The sequence below is a fragment of the Triticum aestivum genome, chromosome 4D (assembly GCF_018294505.1).
Source record: "Triticum aestivum cultivar Chinese Spring chromosome 4D, IWGSC CS RefSeq v2.1, whole genome shotgun sequence".
Taxonomy (NCBI): Eukaryota; Viridiplantae; Streptophyta; class Magnoliopsida; order Poales; family Poaceae; genus Triticum; species Triticum aestivum.
The window spans coordinates 310,313,560-310,341,004 of record NC_057805.1 but is presented as its reverse complement, the minus strand read 5'-3'; the positions used below and the strand labels follow the sequence as shown (position 1 = coordinate 310,341,004).

At 43.8% G+C, this 27,445-nt stretch overlaps 2 protein-coding genes across 2 annotated transcripts; one reads left to right on the top strand and one right to left on the bottom strand.

Annotated features, from left to right (window-relative positions):
- The first annotated feature begins 588 nt into the window (after positions 1–588).
- On the top strand, positions 589–2,126 carry LOC123097619 (F-box protein At5g46170). Its single transcript, XM_044519408.1, has one exon. It carries the CDS (start codon positions 733–735, stop codon positions 1,837–1,839), a length of 1,107 nt encoding a protein of 368 aa, XP_044375343.1. The 5' UTR covers positions 589–732; the 3' UTR covers positions 1,840–2,126.
- A 4,976-nt stretch (positions 2,127–7,102) lies between these two features.
- LOC123097618 (endoplasmic reticulum-Golgi intermediate compartment protein 3) lies at positions 7,103–12,749 on the bottom strand. Its single transcript, XM_044519407.1, has 13 exons — positions 12,443–12,749; positions 11,562–11,635; positions 10,994–11,077; positions 10,791–10,871; positions 9,727–9,807; positions 9,500–9,592; positions 8,694–8,873; positions 8,530–8,597; positions 8,357–8,417; positions 8,060–8,113; positions 7,891–7,980; positions 7,582–7,648; positions 7,103–7,471 (listed from the first exon to the last, which is right to left on the bottom strand). Exons 1-13 carry the CDS (start codon positions 12,579–12,581, stop codon positions 7,380–7,382), a joined length of 1,164 nt encoding a protein of 387 aa, XP_044375342.1. The 5' UTR covers positions 12,582–12,749; the 3' UTR covers positions 7,103–7,379.
- Positions 12,750–27,445: the final 14,696 nt, after the last annotated feature.

Sequence of the window (27,445 nt, the reverse complement as noted above, 5' to 3'; positions counted from 1 at the left end):
CAGCGGCGGCGGTGCGGGGATGCGGGAGGGGCGGTGGCGGTGGTGGAATCGAATGGCAGCGGAAAAACGCGGCGGTGGCTGGCGGTCGAAACGCGGCGGAACCGACGGCAGGGGTGCTGGAGGGCTCCGGCGATGGGGCGGCCGGAGGAAGAAATGGGGTTGGGGGAGGAAATGAAACGACGGTTGGCGGTTGGCGTGTGGCTGGCATTTTTACATCTCCAGTCCGTGAAGACGCAATGCATCACGATGTGTTGTACCCGAAGATGTAAACTTTTTGCATCTACATAATCGGTTGAAAAGGGGGGTTTGGATCGTGCAAGTTAGTTATTTTTACGTCTTCTCTAAGTAGTGCTAAGAAACGCTATAGGCGACGAAGATGATTAAACTAAACAATGGCTACTGGTAAGAAGAACGGCAGATGAAACAAGGAGAGGTAAAGAAAAAAAGAAGAAAAATGGTCGTCCTGTTCCCTCCCTCTTAACGGTATGATTAGGATTAGGGTGGTGCCCGACAGCGAGTCATGGAGTTAAACAAGAGCAGAGGGAGGAGAGGTCTCGCTCGCGCGGCTTTATAACTCTCTCCCCCTCGCCATCCATTACTCACCATCACCACCCTCTTCTTCCTCTTCCTACAACCTCACCTACTCCACCTCCTCCTGCTCCTGCTGCTGCTGCTGCTGCTGTCTCTCTCGCGCGCGCCACAGCTGAAGCGGAATCAGCAAGCTCTTCCAGAATGCAGTCCAGGCACCGGGTGTTCGCCGAGGACCTGCTCCTCGCGCAGCTGCAAGGGGAGGACCACTTCGACAGCGTGCCGGACTCGCTCGTGCTCCTCATCTTCAACAAGCTCGCCGACGCGCGTTCCCTCGGCCGCTGCTCCGCCGTCTCGCGCCGCTTCAACGCGCTCGTCCCGCTCGTCGACGACGCCTGCCTCCACATCGACCGCGTCATCGCCGCCGGCGACGCCGACGACGCGCTCGGCGCCTCGGGCGGCCCGCGCCAGCGCGGCGTCCTCTCCAGCCTCCTCAAGACCGTGCTCCTCGCCGTGCTCAAGCCCTTCGGCCACTGCGACGCCGGCGCCAGGCCCGCCGGCCACGCGGGAGGCAAGCACGCGCCGCACCACTCCCCCGCGCAGGTGCTCAAGAACTTCAGCAGCATCCGCAACCTCCGCATGGAGCTCCCCGTCTCCGACGTCGGCACCGACGACGGCGTCCTCCTTAGGTGGAAGGCCGTCTTCGGCACCACGCTCCAGAGCTGCGTCATCCTCGGCGGGACAAGGCTGGACCACGCCTCGCACGCGCCCTCCGCCTCCGTGGCCCCGGAAGAACACGACGCCTCGCAGGGGGACGACGACAATGGGAGCATACCGGAGTCCTTCTACACCAACGGCGGGCTGAAGCTGCGCGTGGTGTGGACCATCAGCTCGCTCATCGCCGCGGCCACCAGGCACTACCTCCTCCGCGAGATCGTCAAGGAGCACCCCACCCTGGAGCGCGTGGAGCTGACGGACGCGCACGGCCAGGGCATGCTCTGCATGGAGCGCCCGCAGCTCAAGGAGTTCACCGACAAGCCGCTCGCCGCCGCCGCCGCCGCCAACCGCACGCAGGTGCCGGCCTGCAACATGAAGCTCCGGTACGCGCCGATGCTGGAGCTGTCGGACGGGACGAGGATCCAGGGCGCCACTCTGGTGGTGATCAAGCCCGTGGGCGAGGCCGGCGGCATCGGCGGTGGGCGCAAGGAGCTGGACGAGTTCGTGGCCGGCGCCTTCGACGGGCCCTTCAGGGAGGCCGTGGCGATGCTCAGCAAGCGCCGCACCTACCTGCTAGAGATGAACGGCTTCTAATCATGTGACCTTCCTTCGTGCGCGATGGCGATGGCGATGACAATGGCCACCGGATAGATTGCTCTGCTCTGTTAGCTTCAGCTCTGCTCAGTGGCAGGCAGGCAGGCACACCGAGGCGTTCCTTGTTGTAACAGCAGCGATCATGTCTCATACGTATCTCATTTCTTCGCTACTGCCTTAGCATCCTTGTAATCGCAAGCATCATTTCGTTGCGGTGATCTCTCATCTGATCGATTAATGGATGAATGAAATGAAGTGATACGACATTACCACATACAGTACATCAATGAAGTGTTGTTTATATCATTGTTCTCAACACAAAAAAATGTCTAAGATTTACTACGTACTGAATAAAAAGTTCATCTTTGCTCAACATGAAAAGGAGGAAACTGCATAGATAGTAAACCTACCGAGGTAGTGTGAGTTCTTGACCAGGAAACTTAACCACTGGTGCTTCAGGATAAGCTCCACGTTGGTGTGGGAATGCTTTCTTGTCATGAAATGAGAGATTTAGCTCACATCTATCCGTCTGCCCCCTGAATTTGCATTTGCTCCTATCCTAATCCTGTTGTCAAGAATGGTAATCCACTTATTGCTTCTCTCTTGCGCTCTCTGGCCCTTGCTTATTCCTAGCCGGACTGAGATGAGACAATCAATCCCCCTCCCCTGGTACTACCATATACTGTCATGCCAGCTTTGCAGTTACTTAAGTGTTGGGGATAAGCTTTCCGCGATGCACACAATATCCATACAACATTTCGGATCGCCTTACTTAATCTGCACTGCACATTCTTGTGCGTCTGCACGCCAGACTAGACAAATCGATCCGCCTACTCCACCACGGCAGCCGCCGCCCTGTCTCGGGCTTTTTTGGCGTTGAGCCTGTTCCGCCGGTCGGTGGTGACAGCTTTCCGGCGGTGAACCTCCGCCTTCCAGTCAGCGTTTGACATGGCAAGGGGTTTGGACGGCGGCGCCCTCTGGTTCCTCTGCTTCGGCTAGGTGGCGTTGGCATCGGTAGCGGCTCGAGGGGCCGTGTACTTCTTCGGTGACATGGCGGCCGGATGGAGGGGAGAGGGAGGAGAATGGCGGGAGAAGGGGAGATGGAGGGAAACGGAGGTGGAAAAGCTGAGGGATCGGCGGGAAAAGGTCTTTCTCTCGTCGACAGAGCGGACCCACGCGCCTTTTCACTTCGGCCGGCGTCCCCAGGGGCTTGGGTTCGGCTCGGGTTCGCCAGCTGTTATTTCGACCCAAACCGGCGGTAAACGAGATCCTGGGGGCGCAACTGGGCCAATTTTTGAGCGCCGGCGCTAAAAAATGGCCTTGGGAGGGGGGGGGGGGTTGGGGGCGCGGCTGAAGATGCTCTTATATCATTGTTCTCAATACTATAAAAAATGACTTAAGATTTACGTACCACTGAATAAAAAGTAGTTGAGCTTTCCTCAACATGAAAAAGAGAGTAAACCGAGGTAGTGTGAGTTTGTGACCAGGAAACTTAACCACTGGTGCTTCAGGATAAGCTCCACGTTGGTGTGGCCCTGAATTTGCATTTCTCCTATCCTAATCCTATTGTCAAGAATGGTAATCATGTTGCTGCTCTCTTGCGCTCTCTGACCCTTGCTTGTTCCTAGCCGGACTGAGATGAGACATTCAATCCCCTACTACCATATACTGTCATGCCAGCTTTGCACTTACTTAGTGTTGGGGATAAGCTTTCCGCGATGCACAATATCCATACAGTATTTTGGATCGGCTTACTTGATCCGCACTGCACATTTTTGTGCATCTGCACGCCAGACTAGACAAATCTATTCCGGAGTGCGTATACTACTCGTACTACTTTTTCTTTGTGTAGTAATGTAATCCACGCACGCATTATTGACTGGGAACTGAAGGATATGGACATTGTCAAAATGCTTGGTGTGTGGGAGGCAGTTGAGATGCCTTGATCTTTATGTGATAATTATCCTTGACTTGTGGGAGGAAGGTGGTACCAAAAATGTGTAAAGATGGAGATAATGCATGGGTTTGCTGAGTTTGCATGCATCATTGTGAGCCAGATGACGTGTGTGTCGCGATTACAGAGGGGATTAGGCTAGACATGCATGTTTTCCAGCTGTTTGATTCCTTGGCCTATCCATGAGGGAGAGCTTGAACTGTTCCTGTTGGTTACCAACCACCGGTGCTAGTGATTGTTGGTTGGATGAGCATGCATTGTGGTATATATATTTGGCGTTAGGTTAGTGACTGCGTAAAACACATTTTCTTGTGTTGATGTAATGGAGCAGCTGTGATCCTGGATTTGATTAATCCGGTCTGTCTGTTGTGGAGGAGCTGGTGGAGGAGTGCTAGGTTGCGACTTGCGAGGGAAGAAGAAGAAGAAGAAGAAGAAGAAGAAGAAAAGGCAAGCGAGCGAGAGCACACATATACACTCTGTTGCTGCTACTCCAATAAGGATTAGTTTTGCACAAGTGTGGTGTACTAAATGGAATGAAAAGGAAACATTCTACGGCTTTTGGACGGTGGTTGGGTTAAAGGCCAATCGCTTTGCAGCTGATGGCCACTGATGTGTGTGATCCTTGATGGACTCCATCTCATCTCATCTCATGGGCAATGACAAAAACTGCAGCTATGAGCAGTGCCATAATCATGATGGGCATGAATGCTACTTAACACTTAACAGCACACCCATCATCAGTTAAATCACCAACATTAAGACCATGCATCGCCTCAACTGTCTTGAGCAAGAAGCAGCAAGCCATCTATCTCAATCTCAAGGATGGATGGATCGTTATCGCCATGCACGCATGTGAGCATTATCCAGAGAGACAGACATGTTGAGGCCTGAAACCACATCCAGGTCAACCTTCATCTCATTTTCGATGGCTAATTAAACCAACGGCCGCATATGCATTTGCATTTACATTGGTGGTGTGCAGGACGAGGGAATATTAGTCCCGCCCGCCACATGGGCTACTAGTAGCACATTGCGGTTAGTCTCTAATCCGTATCTTCAAAAACTATTAGCCTCCAGCGTGGCGTCGCTGGTCTTGTCTTGCCGCTGGTTGGTTGGCACTACGTGCGTGCGTGCGTCTGCCCTGCCGTTGATGTTGTGCCAGCTAGCTTTGAGTTTGAGTGTGCCCTCAACAAAATTCGTTCGTTCCGTCGGATTGGGTTTGAGTGTGCTTTGTTTTGTTGAAAGGGTTGGGGCCTGTCTTAGGGGGTGATCAAGATTTGGTCCCTCTTTCTTTTCTTTCGACGCAAGAATCGGATTTTACTTACTTTGCTCCTGACTTTCACATGGACAAGTGCGAAAAAGGAGGGAAGAGAAGCGCTCGTGCTAAGCTATGGATATGAACGACGACTTGGCCAACATGCAGATTGCTTGGCATCACAAAAAAGGAACAAATTGACAACAACAACAACAACAACAACAACAACAACATATGATGAATCTTGAAAGTTGACAAGATATGGTGGAATGCAAATCTTGAATGGACTACTTTGCCGATTCCTTTGCGTTTCTTTTCTTTTCTTTTCGAGGAGTGGTAGTAAGAAGAAAAGACAGAATGTATTCGGCTATCCTAAAAGGCTTCTTCATCGGCTTTACATCAATGATGAAAAGAATAACATATTGTGTCTATATTTTTCATCCACCAACATTGTTCTGTCCTCCCTTTCTAACTAGCGGCAGGAAACTAGATAGATATGCTACACAAACATACAAATTTAAAGAAACACAAGGATAAATCATATGTTGCGTCTGAACCTGTCCTGATCATAGCTTGTCTATTCGCTAAAGGAACACTACTAGTAGCAGTGGCAGAGAATATCTGTCCACTAACGAACGGGGACAGGAACATGGGCCACAATAGCAATTCCCGGGTCTGCTCGACCATATTGAGCTTTTATATGTAAGCTTGTAAAGCAACAACATCATCACCACCTAATAAATCAATCTATCTCTCGTACGCTGCCTGCCACCACCGGTGGTATTTAAACACCAGCTGTCGTCCTGAAGCGGTGGAAAGGAGCTGTTTCCCTGTAGCTGAATGAATGAATGAGTGAGCTAACTCTAACTCCAGCCGTCTCGTCTGGAGCAAACAATCACAGTCAGAGAGGGACACACACTTGAGGATATTCAGACGGGAACAATCATGTTTATATTTCACGCCCGCCCATACCGTCGACATATCACATCGAAATAGTGGGTTTAAAACTGTGCGCGTTTAATGTGTTCCGATGCTCTTAAATTCGAATGGTGCCACGCTCGCGCTCCGAGAACGCACCGTTTTATACGATGGTCGATGATACTACTACGTACGTGCGCTTTTCCCATTGAATAATATAATATGCTAGTGGCACTTTTTTGCTCCACTGAATGATTGTTCCATAAGGAACGCATTGAAATTGAAATTGAAATTGAATCCAACACTCAGCAGTCAGCAGCTCGTCGGGGTCGCCATAACCTTACAAAGTAGTGGAGGAGCAGACGAACTGGCATCGTGTCCAGAAACATAGTTTTGCAACTATCGATTGGATTGGTTGATCCGACCGGGACACTCCACCCACGCCACACTGGGCTGCGTCGTCGGAGGAGAGGAGAGCAGAGCAGTTGCTCCGACAGAGCGATCACTCTCTCGCATTCGCATCGCATCATTGATGGATGGATCCACGGCACACTACATACACTTTGGCGATATAATATATTCCTCCTGTCCGGGCCTTTGGCGGGCAGGAACATGAGCACATCAATTCCCCCACTTCGATCGCTCTCACGCAATTAAGCCCGCCTCTTGGTTCCCCTCCGTCTCCGTGTACCTCCCTTGTTCCATTCGTCTCCTCCCGCTTTCTGCTCTCTTTCTTTCGATCTTCTGACAAGGAAAAAGGCAGGGTGATGATGTGATGGGGGGCTTTTCCTGCCGGCGATGAGCGTGCCTCGGCTACCATGGGATTGGGAGAGCGGCCACGTGAAAAGGCCACCCATGAGCCCATGATACGTCCTTCTCCGCCATAATGCCACCGCCGCGCCGGTCGGGGGCAGGCGACGAATCCACAAGCCCGGCCGCCGAGCCCCGCTCCAGTCCGTGCGCACGACACGGCACTCCTGCCTATTTTCGCACGTTTCACGCAACTCGCCACCATCAAGTGGACCATTCGCCACCAAATATACCCAAACATGTACGTATTTGGCCAAATTTTCACTAATACACGAGTACTAGCAAACCACGTAACATATACTATACGGCGGAACAGATCAACAAAATGGAGTTTTCAGCAACGTTGACTTGAGGGTTTTGAGCATGTTTCACAAGACTTGACCTATAAGGCACACACTGCGATCCGATTGCTTAGCAAGCAATGCTTACACAAGGAAGAAGAAGCCTCTATGGTCTGGGGGATCAAATACTTAATTAGCAACAGTCGACTGAGTAGAAACTGTATTACAACATTGACCAAAATTCCTCCTGAGCTCTCTGCCCGCCTTTCCAGGGCAGCAACTCAGTTTCTGGCTACCGTCCTACTGGCTGGCTGGAATTACCTTACCCGAGCTTTCCGATCTCCATCTTCTTCTTGATTGCACGATGACCATGGTACACAAAAGAATCTATGATGCCAGCCACGGTGAATATGCCTGCCACGAGAGTGAAGATCAACCATGGGTTAGAAATTTCTATCACCGCTGCCACGCGGATATATTTTGGAAGGAAAGCACCAACGTATGGTTACAAGTGTATCACACACCTCCAACAATAGCACATATGTTTGTCAGGAAGTGAAGAAGCGATGTGTTTTCTTCAGTAAAATCAACCTGCCAAAGTGCCACCTCATGATAAGAAACAAACGAAAAAGTGCCACGTAATGGATTAAATGCAGTGTATGCTTCTTTTCGAGCATACAGCACTATATATATAGTCATGATATAGGTCTCCTTTTTTGGGGGCGTACAAGCTTTGTTTCTATACAAAGTTGCAGACTATCAGTAGATGAACTCTCAAGTGCAGCTCAAGCCTCAACAGTAACAACATAAAATAAAAGAGATCCTTCCCTAACCTGAATTGGTGAAAATTCGTAGAAGAAATATACACCGGGCGGGGGCCTCGGGAGGCCAATTGCTTCTCTAAAGTGCTCCGTCACAGAAAACTGGAGATGGAAGTCAAGTATTGGCCAGAAACTTTGGCTTGGTAATAAAAAGTAAACATTAAAAAACCATGATGTTTACCTGATTTGAGTGAATCTTTCGCCCCCTAATATCTGTATAGATAGTAGGAACAACCTGTATAAAAAAGAGATGATTAGCAAACTGACGCAGAAGGTCGGCATCTCTTCATAAACATAGCAGTGTAATAGTGAACAGACCAATCGTCTAGTTGTACTGAACTGGGTTTTCCCCTTTTATTTTCTAATTTGTAAGACTCTGTTCCGTTAACCCGGCTCCCCGTTTGGGAGGCTTGTGGGAAAAAAAAGTGAGCAGACCAATTGAGACATATGATAGCTTGATCAGTGTCTAACATCTTACCTTCACAAAATACTGGTACATCCCTGTTAATCCAGTTGTCTGCTCCTGTTTCCACTCTACACTGAAATACTCGAGAGAATCAGGGACATGGAAAATTGTGAACCAAAGAGAGACAAAAAAAAGTTGTTCGGCTTCATGAATTGAGAAACTGATTAGTAAGCACAGAATCGTACCCATCAAGAGGATTGACAACACCAGGAAACTCTTTCCCAAAGGACAGTTTGTTTATCTTGTGGCTTATCTGTTTCAGGGAAAGGGGGTAGTTGGCCATTAAAGGTCCATGCTTATGTTCAATACAATAATTGGACTGTAAATAGAAGGAAATAATTCTACTTGCATTGTAATTTTCTGGCTGGAAGTTCAACATATCTTGAAGGAAGTTGAATGCATGGTCCAAGCTTTTTCCTGGGGCAAAGTGAAAATTTCCAGCAACTTTATTGACATCTACAAACCCATGAATGTTGCAACCTTCGCCTTGTTCATCTTTTAACCTTTGAACGAAGCCCTCTCTCTTGCACTGAAGAGCGTGTAAAGAAAGGAAAATAACAATAAGCAAAATACCAAAAGGCAGTCCACACTGATCAGTGGCAGACAGTAGCGACAGTAAACTAACTTCATAAAAGAACAGAACAGAATGCAATAATAAGCTAAAGGGATTTCTATATTCATGTGGCTTTCAAAAAATTAATCAATGTGTTCTAAATAGAAGCTAATGAGAAGTGTGATATTTACCTAACAATAACACAAAAACAGTTGTATTATAAAATTCTTCTTTTGATGAACGCACAGTTCATAGCCAATGGGAATGCTTACTAGCATATCACTAGATGAAGACCAAGTTACTACTAGCATATGACAACATCAGAATGAATCTGTTAAGTATGAAGATACATGACTTAACGTATGTCGCAGGTACAAATTAGTCAGCTTGTGCTCTATCACATGTGGTTTACTGAGTTTATAATTAACTGTTGTAAGCTATTGCTTTAATAACTTCCTTTTTAGTAGATAAACAAACAGAGGACCCAAGGAATACATCACATGTCACTATGGGGAACTACAGACATAGTATTTGCTAAGAACAATGTACAGGAACAAGATTATGCTATCAAATAGAAGTGGAGGAACATGAATGTCCAATACCTGATCAATTGATTCTACGTTAGTGAGTGCCCAACCTTTCTTCCGATAGGAATCACGAACTTCTTCACAGGAGTTACAACACTGGTCATCTGACTGGTATAATTGTAAGTGCAATATTAATGATATTTTCAATCTAAATGAAATTATTGCGGTAATAAGCTTAAGTATATGGTCAGGGTCATAAGATTGACATAAGCACATGATATCACTGCACTAGAGATACCTACCTCTTCGGAACCATAACAAGACCCACAGTAAACCTCATTGTGGTCAAGCCTTCCACCATGATTCTGCAATGGTCTTTCAATCTAGAAGAGGATCCAGAAGTTAGTCCAAAGTCAAGGAAGAACGATACCCCATTACATGCATATGTTGTGCACATATTTCCGATTTGTCATGTAACCTTTAATAGGAAAAACATATCAGTCACTTCAAGCCACCACCCACCAGGCCACCATGCTCTGAATATGCACGAATTGTAATTGGTTTCTCAATTGTGTGTCTGTTTTTTTTAGAATCACAGTACATACGCACGCTCACAAATATGTACATACACTCACCCCTATGAACGCACACATGCACACCCTACCCGTATGAAAACCTCTGAAAGACTGAGCCGGCGGGTCTTGAGATTGACAAAGCGTCAAACCTCCTAACCATCCAACCACAGGTTGGTTCTGTGTTGTGGTTTCCGATATATAACATGAAGAGTTACTCCCTGTGTTTCAAATATACGGCCTATTCTTGTGGTTTGCTAGTAACTAATACTATAACATGTATGCAAATTTAAGATTTTGTTTTCTTTTATTTAATCATATTCCCTCCTCCTTTAACGTCAATGAGTAAACAACCATAGTAACACCATGAATAGCATGGTCCTTCAAATATTATTTCAGTTGCATGGCCTACTTGTTGGTCCCCGTACTTGAAAAAAATATGCCTTATAAGCACAAATGAAGGGAGTAATACAGTAATACTTGATATTTCAACCCTAGGTGGTTCTCAAAAGGCATAACATGAACAGTCACTATCAACTGCAAGGCAGCTAGCAAGCTTACAATACAACCATTCAAAATCCATGGAGGCAAAACTCATCAGTGATAGCATCGGCTATCTTGAGAGTAAAGAAAAAGATTCACAAATTCAAGATCTGGTTATATTACGATTGATCAATTGCAATGGATCTTGAATTAGCCATGCTAAAACACACAAGCAGTTCAAGTTATCATAAATTGTTAGATAAAAATACAATAGTTTCAATAACACACTACTTCAGTTTGGGAAAACGTACCTTAGGGGAACCAACTCCATCTTTTCTCGATTCAATTACATTACCAAGATGATCAATTCTTTTCTTCATTATGTCATGTCTCTGCAAAGTAGTCATTCAGCATCTCAAACAAGATAACAGATATATGCAGTAGAGCTCGGCAAACATTTTACATGATGATAAAAATAGAAAAGAGGGAAACTGTTGAAAAGTGTATCACATACTATATCATAATGTTGCTCTCCACTAACATCCATAGTATCAATAGCAACAAGAGAACAGGGAAGAGCGGGGAATGTAACATCAAACTGCAAAAACAAACATGTTTGTTAGCAATGTGAAAAGAATGAAAAGTGTCTCACCAGGAATGGCATATATGGTCTGGGCTTTGACGGCTTGGCAAATATTTTCAGCTAGCTGGCTATCACTAGTTATTTAAGGTTCTTATGACAGATCGCCCATACAACATCTAAGAATATCATGCTCATTATTTCTCAACCTGTGGAGGTCCGGACTAGAAAATGAAGGCTGTCTAAGTCTAACAAGCAAATCAGTTCCAGTCTTCCAGACATTGTCAGAATGGAAGGTAAATAGAGTTTTAGAATATACAAAAAATGAAGCCAAACTGATAAAAATGTGCAATTTAGTATAATAAGATCTTAGTTACATGCTTTCAAAACATCTAACAAGCATGGAAGGACCAACATTAAACACCAAAGAAATAGACGAAACTCGCTAGAAGTACCAGACAAATGGAAAGTTTGGAATGACAGAATGAGCATCTGCACTAACATTGATATGTAACCTTTCCCCTCTTGAGGTATCAACTGTGAGCTTACTCTCTGTAGCAGCATATAGATACAACCCTGCATATAAGTTAACACAGCAATAAGTTAATGCATAATGTGACCAAAGGGAAGCAACGCATTTCAGGAAAATATAGTTGCAACATGTAACAAGACCATCCCCCTTTACAGTTTTAGCATGCCAAATTAATTTATGAGCATAGTAAGATGGTAAGACACTGCATCAGTGCACCTTATATTGATCCTAAAAATCCTGAAACCTGTGGTGAGAACAAAATTATAGGTGCCCCCAGTCTAATTCAACTCCAATTGGTTGCATCAAAGTTTATCAAAAAAGTAATGGAACTCCATTTCTAGTACTCACTAGTGTCAAAAACGCTCTTATATCATGGTACGGAGGGAGTAGCTTATATGTTAACTAAACAAAGAAAAGAACTTCACCATGGTAGCAGCATAGCCAATCTAATCGATGCAAGATTAACCACATCAGCACATCCACACAAAAATGTTGACGCACACACCATCCTGGGACTCTGATGTCATCAACTCATAAATAGCATCAAAATAGAACAAACAGCACCAGTAGTAGAACTAGTCTAGTCCAAATGCATCTACCATGATAGTAATAGAATTGCGATTTTTTTCATCGGCTATTTTTTCTCAATTCAAACCAACGACATGGCCAACAAGCATACGTCTCAACCGCATCAAACATAGTCGATTTTCGCACCAGAACGCATGTAATTATCGGAAGGCGGGCAAAGCCATCGGGGACAGGACGGCGTGATCGAACTATGTCGGTGACAGAGTAAACGAAATTAAAAGGGATCTGGGACGGCGATGCGGGAGAGAGGGGATGGTACGTACGGATCTCTGAGAAGAAGAGGAGGAGGATAGCGAGGGAGGAGACGATGGTGATGAGTCCGCCGGAGAGGGTGCGGCTGTAGAAGTCCTCGTTCACCTTGGGGTAGGCGTCGAGGCTCCTCAGCTTGCTCCACAGCTCCATCTCTCCCGCTCACACAGCCAGAGAGATCGCCGGAGCCTTAGGACGAGAGGAGATCTGCGTTGTCGCCCTCGCCGTCGCCGCCGCGACAAAGTGGAGAGGGTGTTTCTGCAATTTGTCCGGGAGCAAAGAGGGGTAATTTCGCTTTGCGAGGCTTTTGTCTGGATTCGTGTAGAAATGCTCCCCGCTGGGGCCTCGGGCGTAATTGCCCCGCGACCGTTTGTTTTTTTTTTCCTTTATACAAGTCCATTAACATCACAGGTGCTTGAACTTGACGAGAAAAATCAATTTGATGCTATAAAAATGACGCACGAATTGAGCTGATGACCAAATCTATCCCCGTGTTATATTTTTTCCAATGAACCCCAAAGTATCGTTATGATCATCATGTTACAGATGACGTTTGAGCAACCCCAAAGTCCATAGTCCGGTAAGAAGTGACTATAATACTCATGTTCTATAAGGAACTAAAGCATACAATAACCGATAAATCACGAGTGAACATGGTGGCACGCGAGGTCTATATCTCACCATTCATTGTGTCATGATCCGTGATGTATTCATACTAGGCGTCAGGTATATTCATTTCTCAGGGTGAAGTACTCTATATTCATTTCTCAGGGTGAAGTACTCCTATATAGACATTGTATTCTAGAGTCAATTAGTACCATGGCCCACAAATCTGACGAGAGGAGTTATTGTCTTGTTTATTAAGAGCAGATGTCTAAAGGCAATCAACACGAGTAGTCTACGTTTTGCCCCAAGCCCATCTCCATCCCACAGCTCCTCCCTTACTAATCCTCTTCCCCTGGTTCTTGCGGTCTCTTCATGTGCTCTTTTTGTATGTCTTCTCTCGTTCATGTTCTTTCTTATGAAGTTGATGTGCAGCAACTTAATTAGCTAAGCTTGGTTTGGCATCCTGTTTAGTAATGTCTAGTTATCTAGTTCATGCTTTTGATGTACTTTCAAATCAGTACTAAATGTTGAATGTGTACTCCAACAATAACATGTGCGATGGCAAGAATATGCTTTGGACGAGCATTTTTTATGTACATGCATGTTGTTAAACTAATAAACACAAGCATGGTGACTGATGGACAGAGATTAATCAAATAACTATCTACAATTTGGGCCATAAAAAACGTGCATAAGAAACATTGGAGCTAATGTAACAACAGTTAAATATATTCATCACGCCCACCAGCATTTCACATCAGACATTTAAGTGAGGTTTTAAAACCTGGCAGACCATCCCATCTGGTCATCATTTAAATGGTCTGTGTCAGATTAACATGGCAGAGTGGCTAAGACCGTATTTTGCATGCGGATTCACTTGTATCCAGCTCCATTTAAGATGGCTAGTTACCAACTCATGTACGTGTATTTTGCCAAATTAAACCGTGTATCGTTTGGGTATTCAATCAATTGCTATATTAATTGCTAATCTCATAGCATAAATGGACTGCCCGGATATCATCCTCGCGCGGCACCATGTCCCAAAAATTCACGTCCATAACCGATAAATCTTTATATTATGTGAATAGACTTGTGACGATTGCATCTCAAAGTATAACAAATAAGTTAGGTCAATTCAATATGATCGTTCTTCCAGCATTGTACCCTCAATGTTGTTTTGGGATTATTGTTACACTTAACGAAATCCCAATATCCGGAAGACATTATCAACATACAACACTTGAGCTAGTCCTAGAGACGAGAGTAAGAATCAGGTTTTACCGTTTATCATCCCACACGTGCTTATGAGTTTTCCTCTGGATCAAATATTCCAGAATAATAACAATTATAGCTTAGTATAAACGTGGAAATAAATAATACACTATTATTGTCTCTAGTGCATATTTTGAACAGACTCACACTTGCACCAGAGTTAATAATCTAGTTACATAGCTTCTCTAACACCAATGGCTATTCGGTATTGCTCATGTTTTGTCGTGGCAGAGGCTTCGTCATCGGGTTTGGCACATTCAAATCCATGTGAATCTTGAGTACTTTCACAAACCCTTTTCGACATGCTGTCGAATAATGTGATACTTGAGTTCAATATGTCTGGTCTTCACGTGGGACCTTAGTTCTTTTGCTTGAGCAACGGTGTCACTATTATCACAATAGAGCTCCCCTGGATTCAATGCACTTGGAACCACATCAATCTCTTCAAGAAACTTCTTGATCCAGACTATCTCCTTCGAAGCTTCTGAAGCCGCAATATATTTTGCTTCCGCCATAGAATCTGCAACAGTGTTCTGCTTGAAACTTTTCCAAACCACCGCACCACCATTAAGGGTAAATACATAGCCCGGTTGAGATTTATAGTCATTTGTATCAGTCATGAAGCTAGCGTCGGTGTAACCACTTACAACAAGCTCTTCATCTCCTCCATAGACAAGGAGAAAAATATCAATAATAAAGAGGAATTTATAGTAAGAAATAGTAAAATGGACGTATCACACCCTCCATTCCCTTCCTCCACCAAAGGCCGATAGGGCAACTCGCGAAGCTAGTGATCTCCATCTTTGATTTGATCCAATCAAGTCGGTCGAAGCCATTCCACAAAGTTCGCCGGAGCAGGCTATGGAACTCGAAGCCGTCGTTGATCCCGACTTCCCTATTGACCAACAACTGCACCACGCGATGCGCACCAGCCATATCGAGGACGTGGCAAATGTTACAATCTCCTCGGAGTTCCCTCTATTTCTCATTGGAGTCACGCGGGAAGAGAACGGTGCCGACCCGGCCAAAATGGTGGACGTCCCCCACCACCAGCCTCATGTTTGCTTGGGCCAACATACAGCTAGTTAGCACATTGGGACCCAGCTGGCAGTGTCTCTCCACCAGCCCATGTGAATTCGCGGCCGAGCAACTATCTCTCACCTTGTGCGATGGATAGAGGCCCATTTAGTAAGCATTCAGCCCAGTGCCATCCCCCTCTATTTTTTGTTTTAGTGGCGTATTGAGCCTGGTTACCCTTTCTCTGCTATACAGTGTATTTCAGTATATCGCACTTTCGCATGTTCAAGATAAGACTAGTAGTTTTGCAATTTAGTCCCTGAGACTTCAAATCTTATATCTTTTCACTGTAACTCCGATTGAGGTGATTCAAATTCCTATGTTTTTATTTTGAAGAGCAAAATACTTTGGTGCCACCTTTATTCACCTTGCTTGACATAAATTTGGCACTCATGTCCATTTTGTTTTTGGTCTTTTCAGGAGCAATGCGTTATTGATAGCCCCTGTCCTCGTGTTCATCGCATCGTTCATCAACACTCCCCCCGCCGAAGGCAAACCAACCACCTAACATATGCCTCTAAGCTTTGCATATGTGCTTAAAAAATTGTTGACTATGTTTTATATTGCATTTGTTCTATTTGTTGGTTTTGTTATATGTTGAAGTTATGATTTTATTTGGATATGTTTATCCATGCTATGTTTCATATGTGCCCCCGATAGATGTGTGGTACTTTATAGTTAGGCCATGCTACTGCTTTAAATATATCTTTGCTGTCAAATAAGACTTGGTAATAAAACTGCAACCCTAAGTTGTACCGGAAAGTGGTGGGACCGCTAATTTTGCTTCTTGTTCAGTGAGGAACACATTTGATTTTATTTGATATTGCTTCTTGTGAGATATCAATACCACCTTGATGGTTTCCATCCCACTGTAGCGACCCGACCTCAGATGGTCAGGTCTCTGTGTTTCAGTGTCATCCCTGGATCGGTAATGCTGACGCACACAGTACTCGAAGGATTTATAGCAAAGTAGCAATCACACACTTATTACATCGAATATCTCAAAAGAGAACTTATTACAATAAATGTGGCTTAAGGCCATCTAATACGATAACAGCGGAAGGCTTGGAAGATAAAGTGAGTCCATCAACTCCAACGGCATAGCTGAGTGCATGACAACGACCTATCGCACCTTTACTCGTCGTCTGAAAAGTCTGCAACATAATACGTTGCAGCCCGAAAACGGGTCAGCACATGGAATATGCTGGCAATGTAACACAGTAGAGCAATGAACAGATAAAAGCTATCACTACATGCATATATGGCTGGTGGAGGCTCTATGGTTATATGTTTTTGCGAAAAGCCAATTTTTCCCTACAACAAAGGAATAGATTTTATTTAACTATCATGGTAGTTGAAACATCATTGAGAAGGTACCTCCAACTCAATCCCAATTAAAAGTAGTTATCAACCCAACATATTAAAATAGAGTGATGAGATACATTTGATAATCCAAGTACTAGATACTCAAGATTGTCCATAACCGGGGGCACGGCTAACCATGATTAGATTGTACACTCTGCAGAGGTTTGCACACTTTTCCCCACAAGACTCGATCTCCTCCGTTGGATTTCTCGCACTACATGGTGTTTGAGAAACGGATGACCGAGACACAGTCTTTCAGAAGCATTAACTCTAACCCCGGATAGACAGTACCAACCTACATCCCTCTACATCTGCTAGCCTACCACTGAAAGAGGTCATGCAACATACTCAACCATGCTAGAGCCCATAATAGCTTGTGGCTGCACACGGAAGTTTCTAGCATGAAATATCTCACGATCCCTTTGAGCTTGGGTGGCGGACCGTAGGATGATCACACGGATACCCCGGGATCTCCTAGGACAACACTGGATTCCCCAGGTGCCCAAACAAGCAATCCACCCAGATGTGTATTAAAGTAGCCACCTTAAGTTGAACCATTAATTAACAATCTCACATCTGTCATGGATTCACTCACCCGAACCACGTCTACGAGCGTAGCAGAGCAATATGAGCATAACGTAGAAGTAACTCCCAAGGGTTTGATAATAAAACAGGTAATAGGTTCTACCTCATCAACTACTTCCCAATACCCACAAGTTAATCACATCCTAATCATGCAGTGTTTGAGGATTGGAACTAATGCATAAAAACTGGGTATGGAAAGAGTATGATCAATGTGTTACTTGCCTTGCTGACGATCCGCAAAACCTAGTGACTCGTAGTAGCACGCTTCGTACTCCGGGAATTCTATCACAAACAAGCAATAACATACATAAGCAATCAAGCAAAGATGCACGGGTAAAACTCAAATAACAAGATCTAACCAGAAGGTTCAACTTAAGAACTCCGGTTTGCAAAAAGAATCAAATCAAACGGAGCAACGAAACACAAACTGCGAAAGAAACAAGATCCGTTTACTAATCTGGACTAAAGTCAAATTTTACAGTACCAAAATCTTGTTCAAGTTGGTTAAGCGGAAAGAGGGCTTCGAGACGAAGATCTAGGCGCTTGAATCGCCTGATTCCGATAAACGAGCGAAAAGATACGCTAAAACGAAAATCGGATCAGAAATCGCGATCGGAAATAATCGCGAAAAATCCAAGAAAAAGAAAAACTAATGAACAGGCTAACGAACAAACGTTCGCTGTCTGTGATTAACGAGTGAACGGCGTTCGTTTAAACGAACGAACGTCCGCAAAATAAATAAACCGTCGGAAAAACCGGTCTATCAAAAATAAACCGAAGAAAAATAAAAAACCAGGGTTATCCGTAGAAAACCGACTGGACAACGGCGAGATCCAGCGCGGCGATGGGCGGCGACGGGCGGCGGCGCGCGGTAGCGGCTAGGGCTGACGGGGCAGGGCGGCTGGGGTGGGCTGCGGGGGGGGGGGGTGCAAAGCGGCGGCTTATAAAGGGCCGGCCCGAGGTCTCCTGGCCGGGTACGGCCCGAAGTCGGTTCCCTTTTTTTTAAATAATTCCGGCGTGCAAAAAAAGAAAGAAAAAGAGTACTAAACGGACTCCAAAAATTCCGAAATAAATTTTCCCCGTCCTCTAAAAATAAGCCGGACAAGGTGAACATTTATTTGGGCCTATAATGCAATGTTGAAAAACGCATATTTTCCTATGCAAATAAATAGCAATAAAATCCGAATAAAATCAAATATTTGATTATAATATTTTTCCTCCAATATTTCATTTATTTTGGAGAAGTCATATTATCTCCTTTCATATATTTTAATATGAAATATTTTCGGAGAGAAAAATAATTAAAACAAATGATCCTCGTTTCGATATTTGATAAAAAATTCAAATTTGAAAACGGTGAAATCCCCAACTCTCTCTGTGGGTCCTTGAGTTGCTTAGAATTTCAAGGATCGCAAAACGAAATGCAATAAAATATGATATGCATGAATGATCTATGTATAACATTCCAAATTAGAAATTTGGGATGTTACACCCACTATGCTAGGTGCATCTCCTTGCATAATGTCACCCAATGTTAGTGTCAAAGAAGATCTTAGTTCCATTAGTGCTGGTGCAAGCTTGTACAAGTATGTTGATAGTTCTTTTGTTGACCCCGTTGAATATGTGGTATCTGTCGATGCAGGACAATGGTTACTTTCTTTTATCATGCGTTGATCCCGGCTTGCCAATTATGTTTATGTTGATCCCGGCTTGCCCATTATATTTTGACTGTACTATGCCCCAAATCGGTGTTGTTGTAATGACACCCACCTTGGTGGCTATGAACCATATACTTGTGAACATTACCTTGTGCAAGAATTTCTATTAATGTTGAGGAAATCGTTAACTATTAGCTGCTTGGTTGGTTGACAAGTAGGGGATTAATAGGCTAATCAACAAGCTGATCAATTAATCGGTCGATTTATCAGTTTATTGGCTACTCAGTGACCCTATGAGTAGGGATTGATCATCGAGTTAACTAGTTACTCAAACGAATTCTCGAACAGGGCTATTATTATCAATCGCACCAATGACTTGATGTTATGCTGATTCAGAGTTTAGTCATTATTGCTTATTGCCCTAGTTGCATAATACCCATGTTGTAGGTTGCACATCGTGCTTTTCTGATCGTTTGTTGTGGTAAACATTCAACTTGATAATAAGTTCCTCCAACATCTAGATCGAGTCTTAGTGCCACTGAACCAATTAAATCAGTACGACCGTACTGTCTCATGGGAGACTCTGATTAGGTGCTTTGTCACATATTTTTATTTGGATATTGCCCATAGAGTAGGTTGAGTGGTAATAGGAGCATGGTCCGCTCGGATTCACCGATAACTCGAGGAGATACTTGACCCGTTGGGCTAGTTACTCACTAGAATCCCGAGAGGGATATTTGATATTGCTACTTGTGAGTTGCGTTGATTTTTTTGCCAAAGAGGAAGGATGAAGCAATATAGTAGCAGGTAGTATTTCCCTCAGTAGAGAACCAAGGTCATCGAACCAATAGGAGATCCATGCAAACAACTATCGACAGTACCTACACACACAAGACCAAATACTTGTACCCTACACGACCAAGAGAGTTGTCAATCCCCTTGTACTCATTAATTGCAAGGATCAAATCTGATAGTAGGTGATAGATAAATTACAAAGTAAAATAAAAGTAAATAAATTGCGGCAAGGTATGTTTGGTTTTAGTAATATGATTAATATAGACCCGGGGGCCATTGTTTTCCCTAGAGGCATCTCTCTCGTAAAAATAGCATACGATGGGTAGACAAATTACTGTTAGGCAATTGATTGAAAAGCGCATAGTTATGACGTTATTCATGGCATGATCATGTATATGGGCATTAGGTCCGTGACAAATAGACCGACACATGCCTGCATCTACTACTATTACTCCACCAATCGACCGCTATCCAGCATGCATCTATCGTATTAAGTTCATGAAGAATAGAGTAACTGATGACCCACAAGTATAGGGGATCTATCGTAGTCCTTTTGATAAGTAAGAGTATCGAACCCAACAAGGAGCAGAAGGAAATGACAAGCGGTTTCCAGCAAGGTATTCTCTGCAAGCACTGAAATTATCGGTAACATATAGTTGTGTGATAAGATAATTCGTAATTGGTAACAAGTAACAAAAGTAAATAAGGTGCGGCAAGGTGGCCCAATCCTTTTTGTATCAAAGGACAAGCCTGGACGAACTCTTATATAAAGCAAAGCGCTCCAGAGGACACATGGGAATTACTGTCAAGCTAATTTTCATCATGCTCATATGATTCGCGTTCGCTACTTTGATAATTTGATATGTGGGTGGACCGGTGCTTGGGTGCTGTCCTTCCTTGGACAAGCCTCCCACTTATGATTAACCCCTCTCGCAAGCATCCGCAACTACGAAAGAAGAATTAAGATAAATCTAACCATAGCATGAAACATATGGATCCAAATCAGTCCCTTACGAAGCAACGCATAAACTAGGGTTTAAGCTTCTGTCACTCTAGCAACCCACACTACTGCAGGATGCTACTAACGCAACACTACGATCAGAGACCCTTTGACGAAACTGTGTGTGATGCATTAATCACAAACGAGGATGTAAAAAACCCATCAAAAAAGGTGCAAAACGTTTGCGATGGCGGAGCCATCAAACACGGTTCAGATTTTAGTTGCGTGTGCGATTCAGGGCACACGGTTAACCCGTTCGAACTGTTTGCGATGAGGCAGAACAACAGAAACGGGCAGCCATATCAATGTGTGTGTGATATACGGCATACAGTTCGCTCTGATGAACTGTTTGCTATTAGGGAGTGCAGCAGAAACGGTTAGCCAGATCAAGGTGTGTGTGATATAGAGCATACCGTTCACTCAGACGAACTGTTTTTGATTAGCGAACACAACATAAACTGTTCAACTTAACAAGATGCGTGTGATACGTGGCAAACAGCCGACTCAACGGCGAGCAACCACGTGGTCAACCTTCTGCCATCAATAAATTTTGACCTTGTTTCTCGTCACATCGCAGATTACAACGCAATAAGTAATTTCAAATCTGTTCACACCTATCAAACTAATATGTGTTCACACTTAGCACTGGGCTATAAAAACTACCCACTCCAAAATTACTTCATAGTTCCTCTCCTCATCACCCACAAAACTGGTATTTCCTGTCAAGTCATTTCGCCATGACCGGTAGGAAGAGTTTAGGGTGGACATATAACCAGACAACAAAGACACAACAAAGACCAAGGCCGCGGAAGCACTAGAGAGGTCCCGCCGCGAAGCCGCAGCAGAGATGTCCCGGCGCGCCGTGGAGCCCTCGAACGAGCTCTCACGGGCACGCGAGGGCTCTCACAAGCGCATTCGCGGCGTCGGCCATCGTGACGAGCCGGCGTTTCTGAAGTCCTTCGCCGGCGACGACGACATTCTTGCTGGCGTCACTACGCAGTAGGAGCTGGTCGACGATTTGATGAAGCTGCTCAAGATCAGCGATGCCTCGGTTGACAAGGCGATCGGCCTCATCGAGCAACTCATGGGTGACAATGAGAAGCTCCTCAAGTTGCTCGCCGAGAAGGAGGAGGAGGCCGCCGGCTGGAATATGTGATGTCTACTACACAACCTTCTTCTTGTAGACGTTGTTGGGCCTCCAAGTGCAGAGGTTTGTAGGACAGTAGCAAATTTCCCTCAAGTGGATGACCTAATGTTTATCAATCCATGGGAGGCGTAGGATGAAGATGGTCTCTCTCAAACAACCCTGTAACCAAATAACAAAGAGTCTCTTGTGTCCCCAACACACCCAACAATGGTAAATTGTATAGGTGCACTAGTTCGGCGAAGAGATGGTGATACAAGTGCAATATGGATGGTAGATATAGGTTTTTATAATCTGAAATTATAAAAACAGCAAGGTAACTAATGATAAAAGTGAGCACAAACGGTATTGCAATGCTTGGAAACAAGGCCTAGGGTTCATACTTTCACTAGTGCAAGTTCTCTCAACAATAATAACATAATTGGATCATATAACTATCCCTCAACATGCAACAAAGAGTCACTCCAAAGTAACTAATAGTGGAGAACAAACGAAGAGATTATTGTAGGGTAGGAAACCACCTCATAGTTATTCTTTCCGATCAATCCATTGGGCTATTCCTATAAGTGTCACAAACAGCCCTAGAGTTCGTAGTAAAATAACACCTTAAGACACATATCAACCAAAACCCTAATGTCACCTAGATAATCCAATGTTACCTCAAGTATCCGTGGGTATGATTATACGATATGTATCACACAATCTCAGATTCATCTATTCAACCAACACAATGAACTTCAAAGGGCGCCCCAAAGTTTCTACCGGAGAGTCAAGACGAAAATGTGTGACAACCCCTATGCATAAGTTCACAAGGTCACTGAACCCGCAAGTTGATCACCAAAACATACATCAAGTAGATCACGTGAATATCCCATTGTCACCACATATAAGCACATGCAACACATACATCAAGTGTTCTCAAATCCTTAAAGACTCAATCTGATAAGATAACTTCAAAGGGAAAACTCAATCCATTACAAGAGATAGAGGGGGAGAAACATCATAAGATCCAACTATAATAGCAAAGCTCGCGATACATCAAGATCGTGCCACATCAAGAACACGAGAGAGAGAGATCAAACACATAGCTACTGGTACATACCCTCAGCCCCAAGGATGAACTACTCCCTCCTCGTCATGGAGAGCGCCGGGATGATGAAGATGGCCACCGGTGATGGACCCCCCCTCCGGCAGGGTGCCGGAACAGGGTCCCGATTGGTTTTTGGTGGCTATAGAGGCTTGCGGTGGTGGAACTGCCGGTCTAGGTTTATTTCTGGGGGTTTCTATATTTATAGGAATTTTTGCCGTCGGTCTCACGTCAGGGGGGTCTCCGAGTCATCCACGAGGCAGGGGGTGCGCCCAGGGGGTAGGGCGCGCCATCCACCCTCGTGGATGGCTCGGGACTCTTCTGGCCCAACTATTTTACTCCGGGGGCTTCTTTTGGTCCATAAAAAATCATCAAAAATCGGCACGTCAATTGGACTCCGTTTGGTATTCCTTTTCTGTAAAACTCAAAAACAAGGAAAAAAACAGAAACTGGCACTGGGCTCTAGGTTAATATGTTAGCCCCAAAAATCATATAAATTAGCATATAAATGCATATAAAACATCCTAGATGGATAATATAATAGCATGGAACAATAAAAAATTATAGATACATTGGAGACGTATCAAGCATCCCCAAGCTTAATTCCTGCTCGTCCTCGAGTAGGTGAATGATAAAAACAGAATTTTTGATGTGGAATGCTACCTAACATATTTATCCATGTAATTCTCTTTATTGTGGCAAGAATATTCAGATCCATAAGATTCAAAACAAAAGTTTAATATTGACATAAATAATAATACTTCAATCATACTAACAAAGTAATCATGTCTTCTCAAAATAACATGGCCAAAGAAAGTTCATCCGTACAAAATCATATAGTCTGGATATGCTCCATCTTCATCACACAAAATATTCAAATCATGCACAACACCCAGATGACAAGCCAAGCAATTGTTTCATACTTTGATGTTCTCAAACTTTTTCAATCTTCATGCAATACATGAGCGTGAGCCATGGACATAGCACTATAGGTGGAATAGAATGGTGGTTGTGGAGAAGACAAAAAGGAGAAGATAGTCTCACATCAACTAGGCGTATCAATGGGCTATGGAGATGCCCATCAATAGATATCAATGTGAGTGAGTAGGGATTGCCATGCAACGGATGCACTAGAGCTATAAGTGTATGAAAGCTCAAAAGGAAACTAAGTGAGTGTGCATCCAACTCGCTTGCTCACGAAGACCTAGGGCATTTTGAGGAAGCCCATCATTGGAATATACAATCCAAGTTCTTATAATGAAAATCCACACTAGTATATGAAAGTGACAACATAGGAGACTCTCTATCATGAAGATCATGGTGCTACTTTGAAGCACAAGTGTGGTAAAAGGATAGTAGCATTGCCCCTTCTCTCTTTTTCTCTCATTTTTTTGTTTTTTTGGGCCCTCTCTTTTTTGGCCTCTTTTTTATTTTTATTTTTTTATTTTTCGTCTGAAGTCTCATCCCGACTTGTGGGGGAATCATAGTCTCCATCATCCTTTCCTCACATGGGACAATGCTCTAATAATGATGACCATCACACTTTTATTTACTTACAACTCAAGAATTACAACTCGATACTTAGAACAAAAATATGACTATATGTGAATGCCTCCGGCGGTATTACCGGGATGTGCAATGATTCAAGAGTGACATGTATGAAAGAATTATGAAGGTGCCTTTGCCACAAATACGATGTCAACTACATGATCATGCAAAGCAATATGTCAATGATGAAGCGTGTCATAATAAACGGAATGGTGGAAAGTTGCATGGCAATATATCTCGGAATGGCTATAGAAATGCCATAATAGGTAGGTATGGTGGCTGTTTTGAGGAAGGTATATGGTGGGTGTACGGTACCGGCGAAAGTTGCACGACACAAGAGAGGCTAGCAATGGTGGAAGGGTGAGAGTGCGTATAATCCATGGACTCAACATTAGTCATAAAGAACTCACATACTTATTGCAAAAATCTATTAGTTATCGATACGAAGTACTACGCGCATGCTCCTAGGGGATAGATTGGTAGGAAAAGGCCATCGCTTGTCCCCGACCACCACTCATATGGAAGACAATCAAAAAATAATCATGCTCCGACTTCATCACATAACGGTTCACCATACGTGCATGCTACGGGAATCACAAACTTTAACACAAGTATTTCTCAATTCACAACTACTCACTAGCATGACTCTAATATCACCATCCTCATATCTCAAAACAATCATAAGGAATCAAACTTATCTTAGTATTCAATGCACTTTATATGAAAGTTTTTATTATATCCTTCTTGGATGCCTATCATATTAGGACTAAATTCATAACCAAAGCAAATTACCATGCTGTTCTAAAGAATCTCAAAATAATATAAGTGAAGCATGAGAGTTCATATATTTCTTCAAAATAAAACTATCATCGTGCTCTAAAATATATAAGTGAAGCACTAGAGCAAACGACAAACTACTCCAAAAGATATAAGTGAAGATCAATGAGTAGTTGAATAATTATGCAACCATGTGAAGACTCTCTAACATTTAAGAATTTCAGACCTTGGTATTTTATTCAAATATCAAGCAAAACAAAAGAAAATAAAATGACACTCCAAGCAAAACACATATCATGTGGTGAATAAAAATATAGCTCCAAGTAAAGTTACCGATGAACGAAGACGAAAGAGGGGATGCCTTCCGGGGCATCCCCAAGCTTAGGATCTTGGTTGTACTTTAATATTACCTTCGGGTGCCTTGGTCATCCCCAAGCTTAGGCTCTTGCCACTCCTTATTCCATAGTCCATCGAATCTTTACCCAAAACTTGAAAACTTCACAACACAAAACTCAACAGAAAACTCGTAAGCTCCGTTAGTATAAGAAAATAAATCACCACTTTTGGTATTGTTGTGAACTCATTCTAAATTCATATTGGTGTAATATCTACTGTATTCCAACTTCTCTATGGTTCATACCCTCCGATACTACTCATAGATTCATCAAAATAAGCAAACAACACATAGAAAACAGAATCTGTCAAAAACAGAACAGTCTGTAGTAATCTGTAACTCTCGAATACTTCTGTAAATCCAAAAATTCTGAAGTAAATTGGTGGACATGAGGAATTTTTCTATTAATCTTATTAAAAAAGAATCAACTTAAAAGCACTCTTCTTTAAAAAATGGCAGCTAATCTCTTGAGCGCAAAGTTTCTGTTTTTTACAGCAAGATCGCATTAACTTTCACCCAAGTCTTCCCAAAGGTTCTACTTGGCACAAACACTAATTAAAACATAAAACCACATCTAACCAGAGGCTAGATAGATTATTTATTACTAAACAGTAGCAAAAGGCAAAGAACAAAAATAAAATTGGGTTGCCTCCCAACAAGCGCTAACGTTTAACGCCCCTAGCTAGGCATGATGATTTCAATGATGCTTGATACGTCTCCAACGTATCTATAATTTATGAAGTATTCATGCTATTATATTATACATCTTGGATATTTAATGGGCTTTACTATGCACTTTTATATTATTTTTGGGACTAACCTATTAACCCAGAGCCCAGTGCCAGTTTCTGTTTTTTCCCTTGTTTCAGTGTTTCGCAGAAAAGGAATATCAAACGAAGTCCAAACGGAATGAAACCTTCGGGAGCGTGATTTTTGGAACGAACGTGATCCATGAGACTTGGAGTTGAAGTCAGGGAAGCTTCGAGGTGGCCACGAGGCAGGGAGGCGCGCCTGCCCCCTGGGCGCGCCCCCACCCTCGTGGCTCCCCTTACCGACTTCTTTCGCCTATATATATCCATATACCCTAAAAACACCGGGGAACAGAATAGATCGGGAGTTCCGCCGCCGCAAGCCTTTGTAGCCACAGAAAACCAATCGGGACCCTGTTCCGGCACCCTGCCGGAGGGGGAATCCATCACCGGTGGCCATCTTCATCATCCCGGCGCTCTCCATGACGAGGAGGGAGTAGTTCACCCTCGGGGCTGAGGGTATGTACCAGTAGCTACATGTTTGGTCTCTCTCTCTCTCTCTCGTGTTCTTGATTTGGCAAGATCTTGATGTATCGCGAGCTTTGCTATTATAGTTGGATCTTATGATGTTTCTCCCCCTCTACTCTCTTGTAATGGATTGAGTTTTCCCTTTGAAGTTATCTTATCGGATTGAGTCTTTAAGGATTTGAGAACACTTGATGTATGTCTTGCATGTGCTTATGTGTGGTGACAATGGGATATTCATGTGATCTACTTGATGTATGTTTTGGTGATCAACTTGCGGGTTCAGTGACCTTGTGAACTTATGCATAGGGGTTGGCACACGTTTTCGTCTTGACTCTCCGGTAGAAACTTTGGGGCACTCTTTGAAGTTCTTTGTGTTGGTTTGAATAGATGAATCTGAGATTGTGTGATGCATATCGTATAATCATACCCACG